This window comes from Pelodiscus sinensis, chromosome 22 (genome assembly GCF_049634645.1).
Source record: "Pelodiscus sinensis isolate JC-2024 chromosome 22, ASM4963464v1, whole genome shotgun sequence".
Lineage (NCBI taxonomy): Eukaryota > Metazoa > Chordata > Testudines > Trionychidae > Pelodiscus > Pelodiscus sinensis.
This window is the reverse complement of record NC_134732.1, coordinates 14493209-14509231: the sequence shown is the minus strand read 5'-3', so window position 1 is coordinate 14509231 and position 16023 is coordinate 14493209. Positions and strand designations below refer to the sequence as shown.

Sequence of the window (16023 nt, the reverse complement as noted above, 5' to 3'; positions counted from 1 at the left end):
TCATTTTGGACTGTGAAAAGCAAGCTCTTTTCTTGACTTGATTTGCTCTTTTTAAGTTCATGCTGTTTGATGTTCTGTTATCCTCTAGCTACTTACAGATTCTCTCTTTCATAATCTGGTCTATTATTGTACTAAGGACTCAAGTGAGACTGAATCTAAGGTAATTGTTAGGATTTTCCTGTCTCTCTCCACATTTTATTTCCTCTACATTTCTGTACCTTCCCTCTTCTCAGTGACACTGAAATTAATTGCTACTGGTTTGGCAAGCTGATTATAAAGTTCTTTTAAGGATGAACCACACATTATCCTAATATGCCTCATCATCATGATGTTCCCATTACACCTCTGGTGTTTAGGGCAGCGACAACGCTCTTCCACTCCTGTCTGTTTCTGGCAAGTCTTTTAATGGCTCCCAAGCTATGCCCCAGGTTTTTCAGCTCAGCTTCCACAGCTCTTCATCATGTTGTTTTCAGGCAGCCTTGTTTTCACTTGCCCTCCAATATCCATCTTATTGCTATTCTGGTGATGGTGCCTAGTATATTTTTAAGTTTTTCGGGCACTCCCTTGCCTTGGATTCTATCGATACCTTTATAATCCAAGTCTGCTTGCTGAGGTTTAGAAATGAAGCACACCAAACTGGAACAACATTAGTATAATTACTATGGACTGCTCCATGGACGTTTAACCCCTGACACTTTAACAGGAGTATTAAAGGGCTCCAAAGCCCTTTGTGATAATAACAAGGTTTTGGTTGATAAACAGTTGGTAACATCCTGAAAGCTTGATGTAAAGACCGCTTATGATGCTACACAGACGCTGTCTGTGAAATCTGAACTGTAAGTTGAAGAACAAGAGCACAATTAAATCCCCCCCCCCCTTATACTCTACAGAACAAAACAGATTCCTCACCTGATGGGATAAGTATTCTTGTGAGAATGGAGCCAGCATGGCATGGGCTTGCCTAAGACATTCCGCAAGGTAATCTGGGAGCCATATGCTACTTCAAGGGGCTGGCCCTGTGTGATCCGAGCTAGCCCACCCTAAAACGCACAATAAGATAATAAACCAGAAGGAAAAAAATCTCAGAAGCTGATCAACTCTGAAGAGAGTCACTCTCAGCTTTAACACGTAATACAACATATTAATATAAGGCTTGCTGTCCTCATTAAAGCTATAAAATTCATAGCTTGCAATACTATGCTCAGATAATTTGGTTACATAATGAAGCCTGCAGGGGCTCAGGGAAAATCCCCAAAGCAATGCTTCATCGGGAATAAATTAAGGAACTATTCTGTATGGGCTCTGTTTTATTCCACATAGGGGCCTTCCACTATTCTCAGCACTGCAGCCTGAGGATTAATCAATGTGACTAACAACCAGTGATCCTGTGGCACCTTAGAGACTAACAAAAATATATAGAATCGTGAGCTTTCATAGGCAAAACCCACTTCATCAGATGAGCTGCAATGGAAATAATAAAAACCAAGATTATATATATATATATATATATATATATATATATATATATATATATATATATATATATATATGAGAGGTGTGTGTGTGTGTGTGTGTGTGTGTGTGTGTGATTAAGATATATATACACATACAATTTTTCCCATTTGTATGCATGTATCATTTTTGTAGATCAAATTAAGAATATTAATACTTTGTATCTGTAATTGCATATCACTGTTTTGGGTCACTCCCACTGATTCCAGTCAGGGCTATAATGGTCTATTAGCAAAAAGACAATAGATCTTAACCTTCCTGTGGATGGGTAGGTTCAGGAGACAGGGGTCTTGCAGAGACATGTAGCCATGTCACCTGTTGCTGGCATCTATCTTTTGGATGCTGTATTTTTTCACAAGAGTAGACGGGAAATTTACAACACAAAGGATTTTCACATTATGCAAAACCTATTTAAGGTGGGAAGTGAGTTAATCTTGGTTGCCAGTTCTCCCTGGCTATCCCATCTACGATGAGTGCTGGAAACATCTAAGACTGAACTGGTGGAAGGATTGGGCCCACGCTGGAAGGCTTTCCAGTCTGTGAAAGAAGCTAATTAGAACTAAGAGGGTGAGATGATATATGTAACTAAGTTTCTTAGGTTATTAAGCTTAGCTTGCGTGTTTTTTTAAGTGACCTATATTGTTCAGCATGCGGTCTCTCACTTACTACCTACCTTTTTAGCTATATATTTTAGAAATGCCTGTTTACCTACTCCATGGTAAGAGCAAGAACCACCAAATTTGGTATGCAACTCCTTCTTATCCTAACTTAAAACAAGGTCAGGGTTATGGGACTGTATTCCACAATATGTAAAGGGAGAGGTCAGAGAAATGAAGGGCGTAAAAGGGAGGGGCACAGAGAGGAGAGACGTGATACTGAGAGTGGATACTAAGAGCAGCAAGCCTGCAGGAGAGAGCTATCCTGCAGAGTGGCCACGGGGGGCAGCTACACCACCAAGAGAGTGGCCAACAGGGCTGGGGCTCTGCCATCTTGCCTATCACCAGACAGGGTAAGTAGCCTCTCTGCCCCAAACTCTCCCTCCCCAACCTTGGCTGCAGCACCTGGGGATGGAGGGAGAGGGAAGGCCCCTGGCAGATGGGGAAGCATTGGAAGAGGTAGCCAGAGGGGGGGGGAAACCCCAAGACCCTCCTCATTCCCCAACCCTCACTCATGCATTCCCTCAAATCCCCAGCCTCTTGCCCTACCCCCACACATCCCCAAATTCCTATCCTGACTCCTGCATCCACCCACCACTGCCACCTTCTGCCCTGAAGGACCTGAGCAACACCAGGTAAGTCTTCTAGTACTTAATAAATCACTTTTGTTTATCATAAGCTCAGTGTAAATAACTGTTACCTGGAGAGGGGGGCAAGTAATCTGTGCATCTCTCTCTTTACATCAAGGCAGCAAACTTCATGAACAGTATATAGATTTCTGTACAGTGTAAACAGATTTATCTAGGGTTCAGCACCCAGAGGGGCTGGGTATCTGAGTGCTGGAGACAGGTATCTTTCAGAGGTTAGCCATATTAGTCTGTTTCAGTAAAACCAACAATGGGTTTGGTGGCACTTTAAAAAAAATAACACTTTTATTAGGGTACTAGAACATAAGCTTTTGTGAGCTACAAATCACTTCTTCAGATGCTGAAGGGGAAAAGACAGAAAAAAGAGGCTATAGAGATGGGATTGTGACATCAGTGCTAATTAAATCAGAATGGATGTGGCTCATCTCCAAGAGTGGAGAGTACCTGAATGGGAAATTACCTATTGTAATGCGAGAACTATTCCATATGTTTGTTTGGGGTCGGCAATGCACAGCATGCATACCATAAGTGGCACACAAGATGATTTTCAGTGGCACGCACAATTAACAGGCTCTCCCTCGCTCCTTCCATCTGCAACAGGGAGTCCGTACTGGCAATCCAGCATCACGCCCCCACAAGATTGGAGCCAACACCAGCTTCCTGCAGGGGTGGGGAAGCCCTGAGGTTTCGTGCCGGATCTGGCTTGTGGGGAAGTGCGCTGCTCCTCCCCTCCTCACAGCAATATGCACACTGCCTTATACACTCTACCTTCCCCCATGCTCCGGGGAGGCAGAACACAGGAGCTGCGCAGCCTCCCCCTGCCTGGGAGACCAAGTAGGGTGTGTGGTAGAGAGAGCCTTTCCGCCTCTTTCCTCTCCTGGGAGAGCTGCACGGCCCAGGGCAGGAGGATACGCTGGGGCGCGCCACTTCTGAAAGGTTGCCGACCCCTGGTTTAGACTTTGGTTCAGAGTGTCAAATTTGCATATGAATTCAATCTCAGCAGTTTCTTTATGCAGTCTGTTTTTGAAGTTATTTGGTCTTGTTGCGCTGTTCTCAGTTAAGATCTGCCGTTTTGGGGATGTGGCCCAGAACCTGTAGGTGTGTTTCAGCAGCTTAGTGTGTCTGACTCAAGACAGGATACTGGGGGGGGGGGGGGGGGGGGGGCAATCTGGCAGGGAAAACAGACTCGATGGGGTCTCAGCACATCAGGTAGCAGCAAAGGGAGTCCTCCTAATCCATGTCAAATACATTTTTATAATTTTGGGGTTTTTTTGAGGGGAATTTATTTTATTTCATTTTATAAATTCTCCCATCCACTGTGGGTCTGGTTCTACCCCTACAGGAATGGAAGGGGGCTCGGGCCATGCTCTCAGGGGAGTAGGAGGCACAGGTGTAAGGCTGAGTCTTGCCTGAGGTTGGGAGAAATAGCTGTTAGAGCAAGCCTGACCCACACAATGCAGCAAATCTGGTCTTTGGTGAGCTTGGCTTCCCGCTCTGGACACTGCAAATTGATGCACAGGATCACAATTCCACTCACTCATCCATCCTGCCATCATGACAACAGGGGCTAAGTCTGAGTCTGTTTCAGTAAAGCCAACAAGTCTGGTGGCACTTTAAAAAACTGCCACTGGAGGGTGAGTTTTTCTATTTGTGTCATGTTATTTCACATTTGCAAACAAAACAGGGCTTTATTATGGGAGTTAGGGGCATGTTACTGGCCTTCGAGCCCTGACTAGATGGTATCCCTCAAACTGGGTTTGGTTATTTTTAAAACCCCTTGTGATTTCATTGCATCATTTACTTGTAAGACCAATTCCATTGACTTCAGTAGTGTTCAACTGGCATAACCAAGAGAATTTAGCTCTTATGTAGAAAAAGGGGCGTATTTGGTGTGGGCCCACAAACATTGATCTTGGTACAAAAGAAAGCCCCAGGCTAGGGACTGGACTAGAGCTTTCATGTCAAGACTCAGCACTTCCTCGCTGTTTCAGCTTAATGCCATTTTATAACACAAAAGCAGCAAGATGAGGACAAAAGAAGCACGTATTTCATAGTGCTAATTTAGTCCATTTCCACAACAGAGGATATATGCACAACCCATTTCCAGCATCTCCTTTCCCTCGCTCCCGCTTTCCTTACCTCCAAACTGGCCTGGAAAGCGCTGGTCATAATCTGGTCATGGGGTCCTGAGCGGTATAGCAAAGTCAAGTGAATGTAGAAGAAAGACAGGTACATTGCTACTGGGATGACCACTAAGGCTATTCCCCTCGCTAGCAAATGGCCCAACACAGAAACCTGGCAGAATACAAAGAACTCATTGTTACATCCTTTCAAGTAATTCCCAGCTTCGTGCAGCTCTTCCCCACTGATAGGTAATAATGGAAATACAGCTCAGATTCTCAAAGCATTTTAAAAGTTGTATTTAATCAAGCTTCACACCGTGTGTGAAATATGGAAGGGTTTTCCCGTATGTAAAATGGGAATAATTGAGCTACAGAGGGATGAAGCAACTTGCCCAAGGTCTCACAGCAAAGCTGGGAAAAGGCAAGCAGATCTGTTTCTCCCCCCAGCTCCTTCAAGCCTGTCCCAGCTATTGAGAATAAGCAGATACTTGATTATTTTTTAAAAGGAAAAAAAAAATCCCAACTTCCCTGTGGACTTACCTCCTGTAAGGTCAGATTGAATAGTTGAAATTGGACAGGTTTTAACCTACAGATCCTGTCAAGCTGTATCAAAGATGGGTATCAGTAAGGGGAAGGAGGAAAGCCACTTCCCATTCAGAAATACAATTTGGCATCAGAAAAGCTACATGTATACATTTGATCTAAATCCTAACCCTGCTTTTTTCCCCCCTATAACATAGTAGGGCCGTAGCTCTGAAAGCAGAGGGTTTCTGTACTATAGCAGTAGACTTAACTGCAACACAAACCTAGGATTTCTTCAAGTGTTGAATTATTAGCAAATGGTTTAGAAGGCTTTTAGCTTGCACTTCCTTTTCTGGATGCATACTGTGAATGCAATTACATGCTATTTATCCAGTACGTTAGGCTACCTACATTTGACAATGTCTGGTCTCCTATTAAGTGCCAGGCATGAACTCCAGCGATGGCCAAGAGCAGCAGGTAGGTGAAAAGCCCCATGTATTTTACCCTGGGAAGACAGCACACAGAGATCAGTCTAGGTTAAACATACCCAGACCACAGACAGGATTTAATGCAAGGTGTAAGCATTCAGACTCTAACAATCAGCAGAGTTCCCAAGCCCAGGGACACTGGCGCTCCAGTTCCATATGCTGGCTGAATCATAATGCTTTGTCTCAAACTGGCTATTTGTCTGCTAATGAGAAAGGCAGAGAGACTGTTTGATAACATGGCAGTGTATCAAAAGGTAGAATATGGCAGGTCCCTGAACTCAGACAAATTTGGGAGCAGAAGTTGAAATCCAGGTCTCATTTTTTAGCAAGCCCATGTATGTTGGAGGCTTGTATTGATATATGTGTTTCATTCTTTTCAGTACAGCTCCCATCAATTTGTCTGTCACTGCTTTACGTGGATTGATATAATCAGTACACTGATTCTTCACTGAATACCCTTGAAATAATAAAAACTTACAGACGCTTGCTACAGACAGATGCTCAACAACTAGTTGTAAAATGAAGAGCAAGTCTTGGAAAGCTGAGCTTTCAGTAACACAGCAAAGCAATCTATGAGTTTAGTAAAACAACGTAACAGGAAAAGTCAGTACTTACCCAACTGCACAAGAACAAGCAACTCCAGTCAGCAAAAGCCAAAACCACCAGCCTGCAGTGAAGGGGCTTAGAGAAGAGGGCAAAAGAAAACATTAAGATACAGGGAAAAATGTCTATCTCTTCACTGTTCCCTTTTCTACCTATTAGCATCTTATATCAGGCCTCCCAGGACAGCGATGGTTATCCTCTGTCTAGGTGTGGATGTTAAACACTTCTACTGATGCTGAAAAGTCATTCAGAGTAGTGAGAGTCTGCACTGCTCCCAATACCACAAAGAAAAAAAAATCAATAGGACAGGCCATGGGCTTGGCTAACTTTAAAGGGTATAATTTTAAATGGGGCTCTGCAAGAATCAGAGAGTACACAAAACCACACAAAAAGAGTCTAAGATATTTAGGTTGTCTCTGCACCTGTGACTAAGAAAGATATTTGTCACCCTCTTCATTTCTACGTACAGGGAAATTTTCCATAGTAGGAATTAGCAATCAGAAAGAAATACCAGAGGGATTTTTTTAAATTGCAGGTTGAACCTCTTTAGTCTGGTGCCCTCAGGATGTGACCAGTGCCGAGAAAGAGGAAGTCAATATTGTCTAGCAGCATTACCAATACTTCCACTGCTTACTGGAATCTTAGAAAACATTTAGGCTTAGTCTACACTGCAGGGTTTTTGCGCAAGAAACCTTTTGCAGAAGAGATCTCCCACAAAAACTTCTTGCGCAATAGCACATCCAGACCTCAAAGCGCATCGCAAAAGCGATGTGCTTTTGCGCAAGAGAGCACCCACACTGCATGGACACTCCTGCACAAGAAAGTTCACAGAATGGCCATCAGAGCAACTGTGCTTTTGCCGATAGGGGTTTCTTGTGCAAAACCCCCTCCAGAGCATCCACACCTCTGCCTTTTTGTGCAAGAGCTGTTGCGCAAAAAAGAGTTATTCCTCATGGGGAGAGGAATAACTCTACCAGCAAAAGCCCTCTGTTCTGCCGATTTACTTGCACAAAAATGCACTTGAGGTGTGGATGCTCCGCTGGTTGTTGCGCAAAAACCAGTGTTTTTGCGCAAAAACCTTGTAGTGTAGACATAGCCTTAGGGGTAAATTAGAGCTAAACAACAGCACAGAAAACTGAGAGTCAAGACTGGAGGCTGTAAACACACTTTATGGGACCACGGGAAAACCTGGCCACACTCATGATAAGTGGGCATCCGGCTAATTAAAATCATGCTAGACCATGGATGCTACCAGACTAGAGATATTTAACCTGTATAAGGAAGTCAAAAACACCCTGCCATCATTTAAACAGTACGCTAAAATTGCTTGGAACATAAAATCCTTCCAACATCATTGTGAGTGGTCAAGTATCATTACGTCTATTTTACAGAGTGGAATTTGAGGTGCAGAGAAATTAAGTGACTTGTCCAAAGCACAGCTGTGATTAGATAAGGATTCTTGCCTCCCTAGCCTATACCCTAAATAAGGCTTGCAATACACTATCAGCAAGATCATAATAATTAGTGCCAGACAGACTCTGATTAATTAATTTACATGGCAATTAAAAAAAACAGAAATGGCACAAACATTTATATTTAAATGATAAATGCAATTAACTGGAAGATTATCCAATGCCCAGATATGAAAACCAGCTGTACCTGCACTTCTGTAAATTGTAAAACTTCAAGTAGGACAAAACTGCAAGCAGGATAAAAAAGATTAGCACTGATTCCAAGAGCATCAACCTGGACTGAGTGATCAGAGAGTTCTCTGTTAGAAACAAAAGGAGAAGATAGATACACCAAATCAGGAACAATTATTGGTAGGAAAACTGTCAAGCCATACTCATGACAGCAATACTATCTCCGACAATAAGGACTTGTAAAAACATGATCAACTGAAAATTAAAGAAACATTTCCAAAGAGAGCAAAACAAAGCTCCTTTAAAAGTATAATAAGGCTGAGATAAGAGCATGTGTCATGCTCTGTATTTCAGAAGCCATTCAAGCAGGGGAAATGGCAGAAGGGTGGGGAGAAGAAAAGACCTACTGAAATCTAAAGCTGAGTTATAGCCCTTCTGTCATGTACTCCCATTCCTGGTATATTACAGAAGTCTGAGGAAGAGACTGCAGAGGCTCCTCAAAGGCAAAGAAATGAAGCTGCCCACATGGCTGTGAGGTTCCCTGTGTCAAATCATCCTCTTCCCTAGAGAGAATTAGTGTCTGCTTAGAAGCAATGCTGGAACTGTAGGCTATGCTGCAGAACTGTGTGTGGGACTGAATAACAATACGCTGATGGGGACTGATATATTGCCAGAGCTGCATGTGGAAAGCTACAACAGCACCCAACTCCCTGGCTCCCACCACTGCTCTTACTAACTGCCACATACTCTAAAAAGTCAACGTGGAAGAATTCAAAGGCAAAAACAGATCATTCCCCCTCTCTGTATGAAGGCACAATCCTTACCAAAGAGAATAAGCAGGGCAGCTCCCAATGCAGCACAATGGGAGAAGTGCAGCTCTACCAAAATCTGGTATGCTAGAGGCACACACAGGGCACCAGTTAGTGCTGGCAGCAGTCGCAAGGACCAAACTGGCACATTCATACTGTACTCTGGAACACAAAAGAGGATTAGAAGCCATTGATTATTGCATAGATGTTTGCTGGAAGACTAGGATTTGGTTTCATGCCACTCTTCTCAGACTCAACTATCTCCCCATGTTGTTCATAAACAATGAGATAAAATATCAGCAGTGCAGGGACTGTAGTCCCACCCTGCAATTTCTTTTACTCACAAAACCTGTCTGAAGTAATGTAGGCTAGTAATAAAAATCCTTCACATTTATAGTGTTTCATCTGTAGACTTCAAAGGCCTTCACAGGATGGGCAAATATCATTGTTCCCCTTTTTAAAGATGAATAAAGTTCAGAAAAGCTGAGTAACCACAACTCAAAATTAAATCACTGGGAGCTGTGGATATGCAGCACTTTGAAAAATATCAGGCAAATGGGATTAGCACAAGGTGTCACAGCAAGTCAGTCAGAGCTGGGAGATGTCTTGATTCCCATCCCCATTCACCTGTCCTCAGGATGAGCCTGCCTTCTATAATTATACTCTATTCTCTTCCATGCTATGGGATTTTTAACATCTACTGAAACATCCACTGCAGTTATACAGAATTAACACCTCTTTTGAAGAGATCAAGTGAACAACAAAAATCTTCTATTAGTGACTAAAACCCATCAGCTCTGAAATGCAGCTTTGTTCTGTTTAGGGATGTAATACTGTAGTCGATTATTTGATTAACCGATAAGCCAAAGCTAGATCAGTTCTAGATCAGTGTTTCTCAACCAGTGTTATGAGTACCCTTAGGGGTACTCGAGAGAAGTCTGGGTGGTACATCAACACAACTGAAATTTGGAGAAAACTGAATTTTTGTTTTAAGTTTTACAGCGCTTTATTATGTTTGTACTTTTTACACCCAAAAATTTCATTGCCCGCCAGGCTATGATTACGTTTTTTAAACGTGTTGCAGTGGTAGAAAAAAGGTGTGTGTGTCTGAAAACTGTAGGTACTGGGGGTACTTTTTTTTTTTAAAAAAAGAGGGGTACTTGTTTTTATAAAGGTTAAAAAACACTGGTCTAGACTATACACATTTCCCTCCCCTCTCTCTTGCCATTAAATTTTTTAGCATGCCTGCCAGCAGCCCAACTCAGTCCTGGCTCACGCCAGGTCCAGGACCTACTCCCACTGCTGCTCTGCATTTTAAGTATATTAGGAGCCAGGCAGGTAGGCAGCTCGGCTCAGTTCTGGCCTGCACCAGTTCTGGGAGCTCATTACCCCCCCACCCCACCCACGGGCTGCCACTACCCTGCACTGCTGCCTCTTTTTCAGAGGCAACAGCCCTGCCCCCAGGGAACTATACAATAGTCAACTAACCATTAGAATCCATGAAGTTACTTAACTATTCAATTAACCGATATTTAACATCCCTAGTTTTATTGGAGGAAAGTGTTAAAATCAGCACTTACCAGCCCCAATCCTGTTCCACAAGAAGTTCCCATCAAATCCTCCTAAGTAACCTGGAAAAGAATAGCAATTGATGTGGCTGGATTGAGTGGCACATGGAAACGGAGATAAAATTCTGAAGGTTAATTAAAAAACAAATCTCTTTGGAGGGAAATCAGAGTTAGGTTTCTACTGCTCTCCCACAAGTGTATCTTTAGCATTTTTATATTCAAACCACTTTGTAAAGAGAGACCCTTGTGGACCATCTATCTCAAACATACACCTTCCCCTACAGCAGTGGACTGTTACATGAAAAAGCAATCTTAGATGAGGAATGGGTTTATTTTCAATTCCAAGAGACAAGGTGATAATAAACCCCACAGACAGGAAAGGGACAACTGCTTAGCTAATTGCTAAATCCCCCACAATTTATACCATCACTTTCCTTTGTCTTGACTTCACACTTTTGGGGCATGAATCTTCTCTAGTTGCCTACTATTCCCAATGATCTAACCCAGTGTTTCTCAACCAGTGGTACGAGTACCCTTAGGGGTACTCAAGAGAAGTCTGGGGGGGGTACATCAACAACTCAAATTTGGAGAAAACTGAATTTTTGTTTAAAGTGTTACAGCACTTTATTATTTTTGTACTTTTTACACCCAAAAATTTCATCACCCACCCGGCTACGATAAAGTTGTTTAATCAAATGTGTTGCAATGGTAGAAAAAAAAATTATGTGTCTGAAAACTGTAGGTACTGGGGGTACTTATATATATATATATATATATTTTTAAAAGGGGGTACTTTATAAAAAAAAGATTGAGAAACACTACTTTAACCCTGGGGTTGTGAACTTATGGCCCACAGCTTGCCTTGATCCAGCCTATGAGACTCAGAGCTTGGCTCCACTTTCCCCTCAGACTGCAGGGGTGCAAGCCAGCACTGGTGCTCTAGCCTCATGGAGGGTGCTGTGCTCCCTGCTGCAGGCAGGAGGGGTGAACCTCACGGGCCTGATTAAGGTAAGCCAGGGCCAGATCTGGCCTGCGGGCTCTGCCTGGCAGGGAGGAAAGAAGTTGCTCTGTGTGCTGTGGGTAAGCTCTCTCTGCAGGCACCACCCCCTGTTGCTTCCATTGGCCAAACTGCAGCCAATGGGAACAGTGGGGGGCAAAACCTACAGGGAGCACTTCCCCACAGCACACAGAGAGCCATCTGTATCTCCCTATCCCCCGGACAGAGCCTGCTGCCACCCCACACTGCTGCCTCTAATACAGAAGCAGCAGCACATGGTGTCAGGGGTTCCCTGGGAGTAGGGCTGGGAGTGCACTGGCTGCTGGGCCCAACTCCCCCGGGAACTATAGAATAATCATGCAACTGATAATATTTTGTGCAGTTACATGATTCAATTAATCGCTGTCTATCATCCCTATTGTACAGTATGATTCAGTCTGCCTGTTTATCTCAGAGCAAGATGGAATTGTTGGGGACACCTCCATCATACTAAGGAAATGGATAGGGATCATGGTGAATGGTGCACATATAGAGTTACACCACTTTCCCTCCTCCCGCACTCCAAGCCACTAGTTCAATGTCCATATAGTCATTCTAAAGCAGGAGTGGGCAATAATTTTTGCAGGGAGGCCACTTAATGAATTTTGGTACATGGTGATGGGCCAGCTCCACTAACTGGAAGGGGCAGGGCCTGAGGACTAGCCTTCCCCCAGAGCCGTCTGGGGCCAGAGTCTTTGAATTAAAACACAGCAAAGGGCTCATGGCTCTAAGCCCCGCTGCTACCATGTTAGCTGGCAGCCATCTGTGGTTGCTGCGACTACTGTGACCTGAAGCCTTTTAAATTACTCTGAGCCTTGAGCCCTTTAAATTGCTGCTATTTAAAGCCTCATAGCTCTGGGCCACTACCATGCTGCCTGGCAGCCACCCAGAGTTGCTGTGGCTATTTAAAAGGCTTGCAGCTCTGGCCCCTGCTGGGATAGTGTGGCAACTGGGAGTCTGGAGCCATTTAAACAGGATCCTGCTGCCATAGTCCCTGCCTTGAAATTTGGTGGCACAGGCAGGATATAAATTGAAAGCAGCCAGATGCAATCCGCAGGCCGGATCAAAGTGTTAGGCAAGCTGGATCCAGCCCCTGGCCACATCTTGCCAAGCCCCGTTCCAAAGCAAGTGAAATCAGAAGGGCTCTGTATTAGAAATTCTGCCTTCTCCACACTAACAGAATCTGAGAACTGAAAACATATGTGCATCCTGTTCCTATTTTCCCAAAGCAAAGGCAATACATGTTTCCTAAATTAAAGTTCAGTGGAGTGCCCTACCTCCAAAAGCTAGCAGCATGTGGCCAAATGGCGGGCCACTATCATCCACAAAAAAGATCCGCTTCATGTACAGAGACACAAACTGGCCATAATAAACTTCATCAAAACTGAAACACCACAGAGAAAGAAACGTGTCAAATCTAACTAGAAACATCTCACAATACATTGATATCTTAGTAATGGAGACATTAACTGACTCCTCCTTTGGGAATCAGCAGAGGGATTGAATGGAGCATAGAGATTTAGCTTTCAGTCCACTAGGTCAGTGTTTCTCAACCAGTGGTATGAGTACTCCTAGCGGTACTCGAGAGAAGTCTGGGGGGTAGATCAACATAATTTGGAGGAAAACTGAATTTTAGTTTTAAATTTTACAGCACTTTATTATTTTTGTACTTTTTACACCCAAACATTTAATCGCCCGCCTGGCTATGATTAAGTTGTTTAAACAAATGTGGTGCAATGGTAGGAAAAAAAGTGTGTGTCTGAAAACTGTAGGTACTGGGGATACTTCTAATTTATTTATTTTTTTAAAAGGAGTACTTTGTTTAAAAAAAAAAAAGGTAGAGAAACACCGCTCTAGGTCACAGTTAAGGCATGCTGGTGAGGATGCTTGCATTGCCATTACATGTGCTGAAACCATACTATCCATAAGTATTCTGAGCTGCCAATCCAGCACTTTTCATCACTGTTATATTCTCACTTGCAAACTATCCCACATATTTTAAGCAGCAAGTGAAGCACTGTGCTTACACCACAGCCGTTGGGTAGGAGAGTGCCCACATCCGGCTTACTAATCCTATCACAGTCAGGGCCACCAGATTCAGATTGATTTCTGCAGTGACCACAACTGGCTGCTTCAGGAATCCCAACATCCTGCAGAATGGTATGTTCAAGTCTCTGAAAGCAAAGCGGGAAAAGAAAACAGCTACAGTTACCATTCAGATTATCAACAAGTCACTTATCAAAAGGCCACTGGCAGAAAGAATACATATGCTGCTTTCTGATACTAGCAGTATCAGATAGGAAAACAGCATTTCCAGTACTCTCTTTTTCTGCCAGGGAAATATTTTCTGTATGTTAACCTGTACAATAATCCAAAAACGTTGCTCTACTCTAATACGCTTCTACCTAAAAATGGCAGATACGGTCTCTGTCTGCTTCCACACGTACAGTCCATCCCTGCTGCCATCGCTCGTTTAATGTTTTCCCAGTTTTTAAACTCATGACCCCAGCAGAGCCAACACAGTGCAGCTCAAGCAGAGACTTCAGGAGACAATCCTGTTTCCTACGTCATCGGAGTGATTGCAAGATTACATTTCCCATCCAAAATCTTGACGGCTGCTGAAATGTCAGCCAGACTCGGTGCCCTCAGGGTGAGCGGGCAGAGAGAAAACGAGCGCGTATGCGTGTGCCACAGACACACCGCGCCCGCCTCGGGTGCCCTTGTTAAGAGCGAAGCGCGCCCGGATGAAGGGACTTTATCGCCGGGGAAGAGCGGGAAAAGCCTAGTGCTTGTGCAAAACACTCGTGGAAAGAGGCAACAGCGCTGGAGCGCCGGGAAATGGCGACAGGGCCCGAGGAAAGGGGGGTTCTCACCTCGGTGCATTGAGAGAGCCGGGCGCTTCCCTTCAGGTCTGGGGCAACAACCTGGGCTCTGGGACGAGCCCTGGCGCCACAGGCAGCGCGCCCAGGCCTCGGTGAGGCGAGGCCCGAGCAAACGCCTGGCAGCCAGGCCCCGGGAGTCTCCCACCGGGAGTCCGTGCCCGAGCGCTGCCTTTCAGACGCGCCTTCGGGGGCGTTCCCGCGCCTGAGGAGACTCCCCCCGCTCGGGACCGGCTCGCGCACCGCGCCCCTCCCCCAGCCCAAGTGCGAACGGCACCCAGGCCGCGGATCAATCACGCTCCCGGCCCCAGGAGGGGGCGGGGAGATTCCAGGCCGAGGGGCGGGGCCGGAGCGGGCCGTCCGCCAGCCGCTGCGTGACACCGGACGTAACGTCAGACGCACTGCGGAATGGCCCTGTTGCCATAGCAACAACTCGTTGCCCTCTCCTCTACCCCCCCCCCCCTCCGCCGCTCCTTGGGTGGGAGTCGGCGCGGGGACGGCAGCCGCAAACGCGCTGCGGGGAAAGGGCTCCCGGAGCACAAGGGGGAAACTGAGGCACGAAGGCGACGCGACTAGCCGCAGCCACCGGGCTAGTGAACGGCGGGACGTCGGATGCGCCTGTCCCCTCCGGGGGCGGCTCTACAGGCTGCAGGCCCTGCCCCCCCCCCCCCATGGGGCTCACATCAATGGGTGGGGCCGCCCTATGCCCCGCCCCCCCCGCGGGGCTCACATCGATGGGTGGGGCAGCCCTATGCCCCGCCCCCCCGCGGGGCTCACATCGATGGGTGGGGCCACTCTATGCACCCCCCCCCCCGCGGGGCTCACATCAATGGGTGGGGCCGCCCTAGGCAGAGCTGCACTTGTCTTAGCCCCTGCAGCCCGAGGTAGCTCTGCAGCGGGGCTCCCCCTCTTCTGGGTGGTCTGTAAACGCTAAGTTGACAGCAGGGATGCATTTCTCGACTCATCAAGCGGGATCCAGCGCAGGCTCATCAAGCCTCGGGACCGGAACAGGCCTTCCACCCAGCCTCTTAAGAGTGATGCTTACTAGGTAACTGGTTACCGATTCACAGCCCTGTGGACCGTTCCTTGGCACTAGCCCACAGTCGTGGCCCTAGGTTTTACAGTGAGCTGCAGAGGGCACTACTAGAAACTACCCTGGCTGTGTCTAGACTGGCCAGGTTTTCCGGAAAAGCACCTGCTTTTCCGGAAAAACTTGCCAGCTGTCTACAGTGGCTGCTTCAATTTCCACAAAAGCACTGACGATCTCATGTAAGATTGTCACTGCTTTTGCGGAAATACTATGCTGCTCCCGTTCGGGCAAAAGTCTTTTTCCGAAAAACTTTTGCGCAAAAGGGCCAGTGTAGACAGCAGAAATTTATTTTCCGCAAAAAAGCCCCGATCGCGAAAATGGCGATCGGGGCTTTTTTGCAGAAAAGCGCATCTAGATTGGCCACGGACGCTTTTCCACGAAAAGTGCTTTTGCGGAAAAGTGTCCTGCCAATCTAGACGCGCTTTTCCGAAAACGCTTTTAACGGAA

General features: G+C 45.6%; 1 protein-coding gene across 4 annotated transcripts in view; it reads right to left on the bottom strand.

Moving 5' to 3' along the window:
* POMT1 (protein O-mannosyltransferase 1) overlaps positions 1-14825 on the bottom strand; it is a 31896-nt gene extending 17071 nt beyond the window's left edge. The window contains exons 1-10 of one of the 4 annotated variants that reach the window (XM_075905958.1): positions 14481-14825; positions 13635-13781; positions 12885-12991; positions 10584-10634; positions 9019-9165; positions 8211-8322; positions 6564-6629; positions 5872-5965; positions 4955-5110; positions 910-1040 (exon numbers count right to left, since the gene is read on the bottom strand). In XM_075905958.1, the coding sequence (XP_075762073.1) occupies positions 910-1040; positions 4955-5110; positions 5872-5965; positions 6564-6629; positions 8211-8322; positions 9019-9165; positions 10584-10634; positions 12885-12991; positions 13635-13756 (986 nt within the window). In that variant the 5' untranslated portion in view covers positions 13757-13781; positions 14481-14825. Of the gene's footprint in view, positions 1-909; positions 1041-4954; positions 5111-5871; positions 5966-6563; positions 6630-8210; positions 8323-9018; positions 9166-10583; positions 10635-12884; positions 12992-13634; positions 13782-14012; positions 14358-14480 lie in introns of those variants that run through there. The other 3 variants (XM_075905959.1, XM_075905960.1, XM_075905961.1) reach the window with 3 other exon arrangements.
* Positions 14826-16023: the final 1198 nt, after the last annotated feature.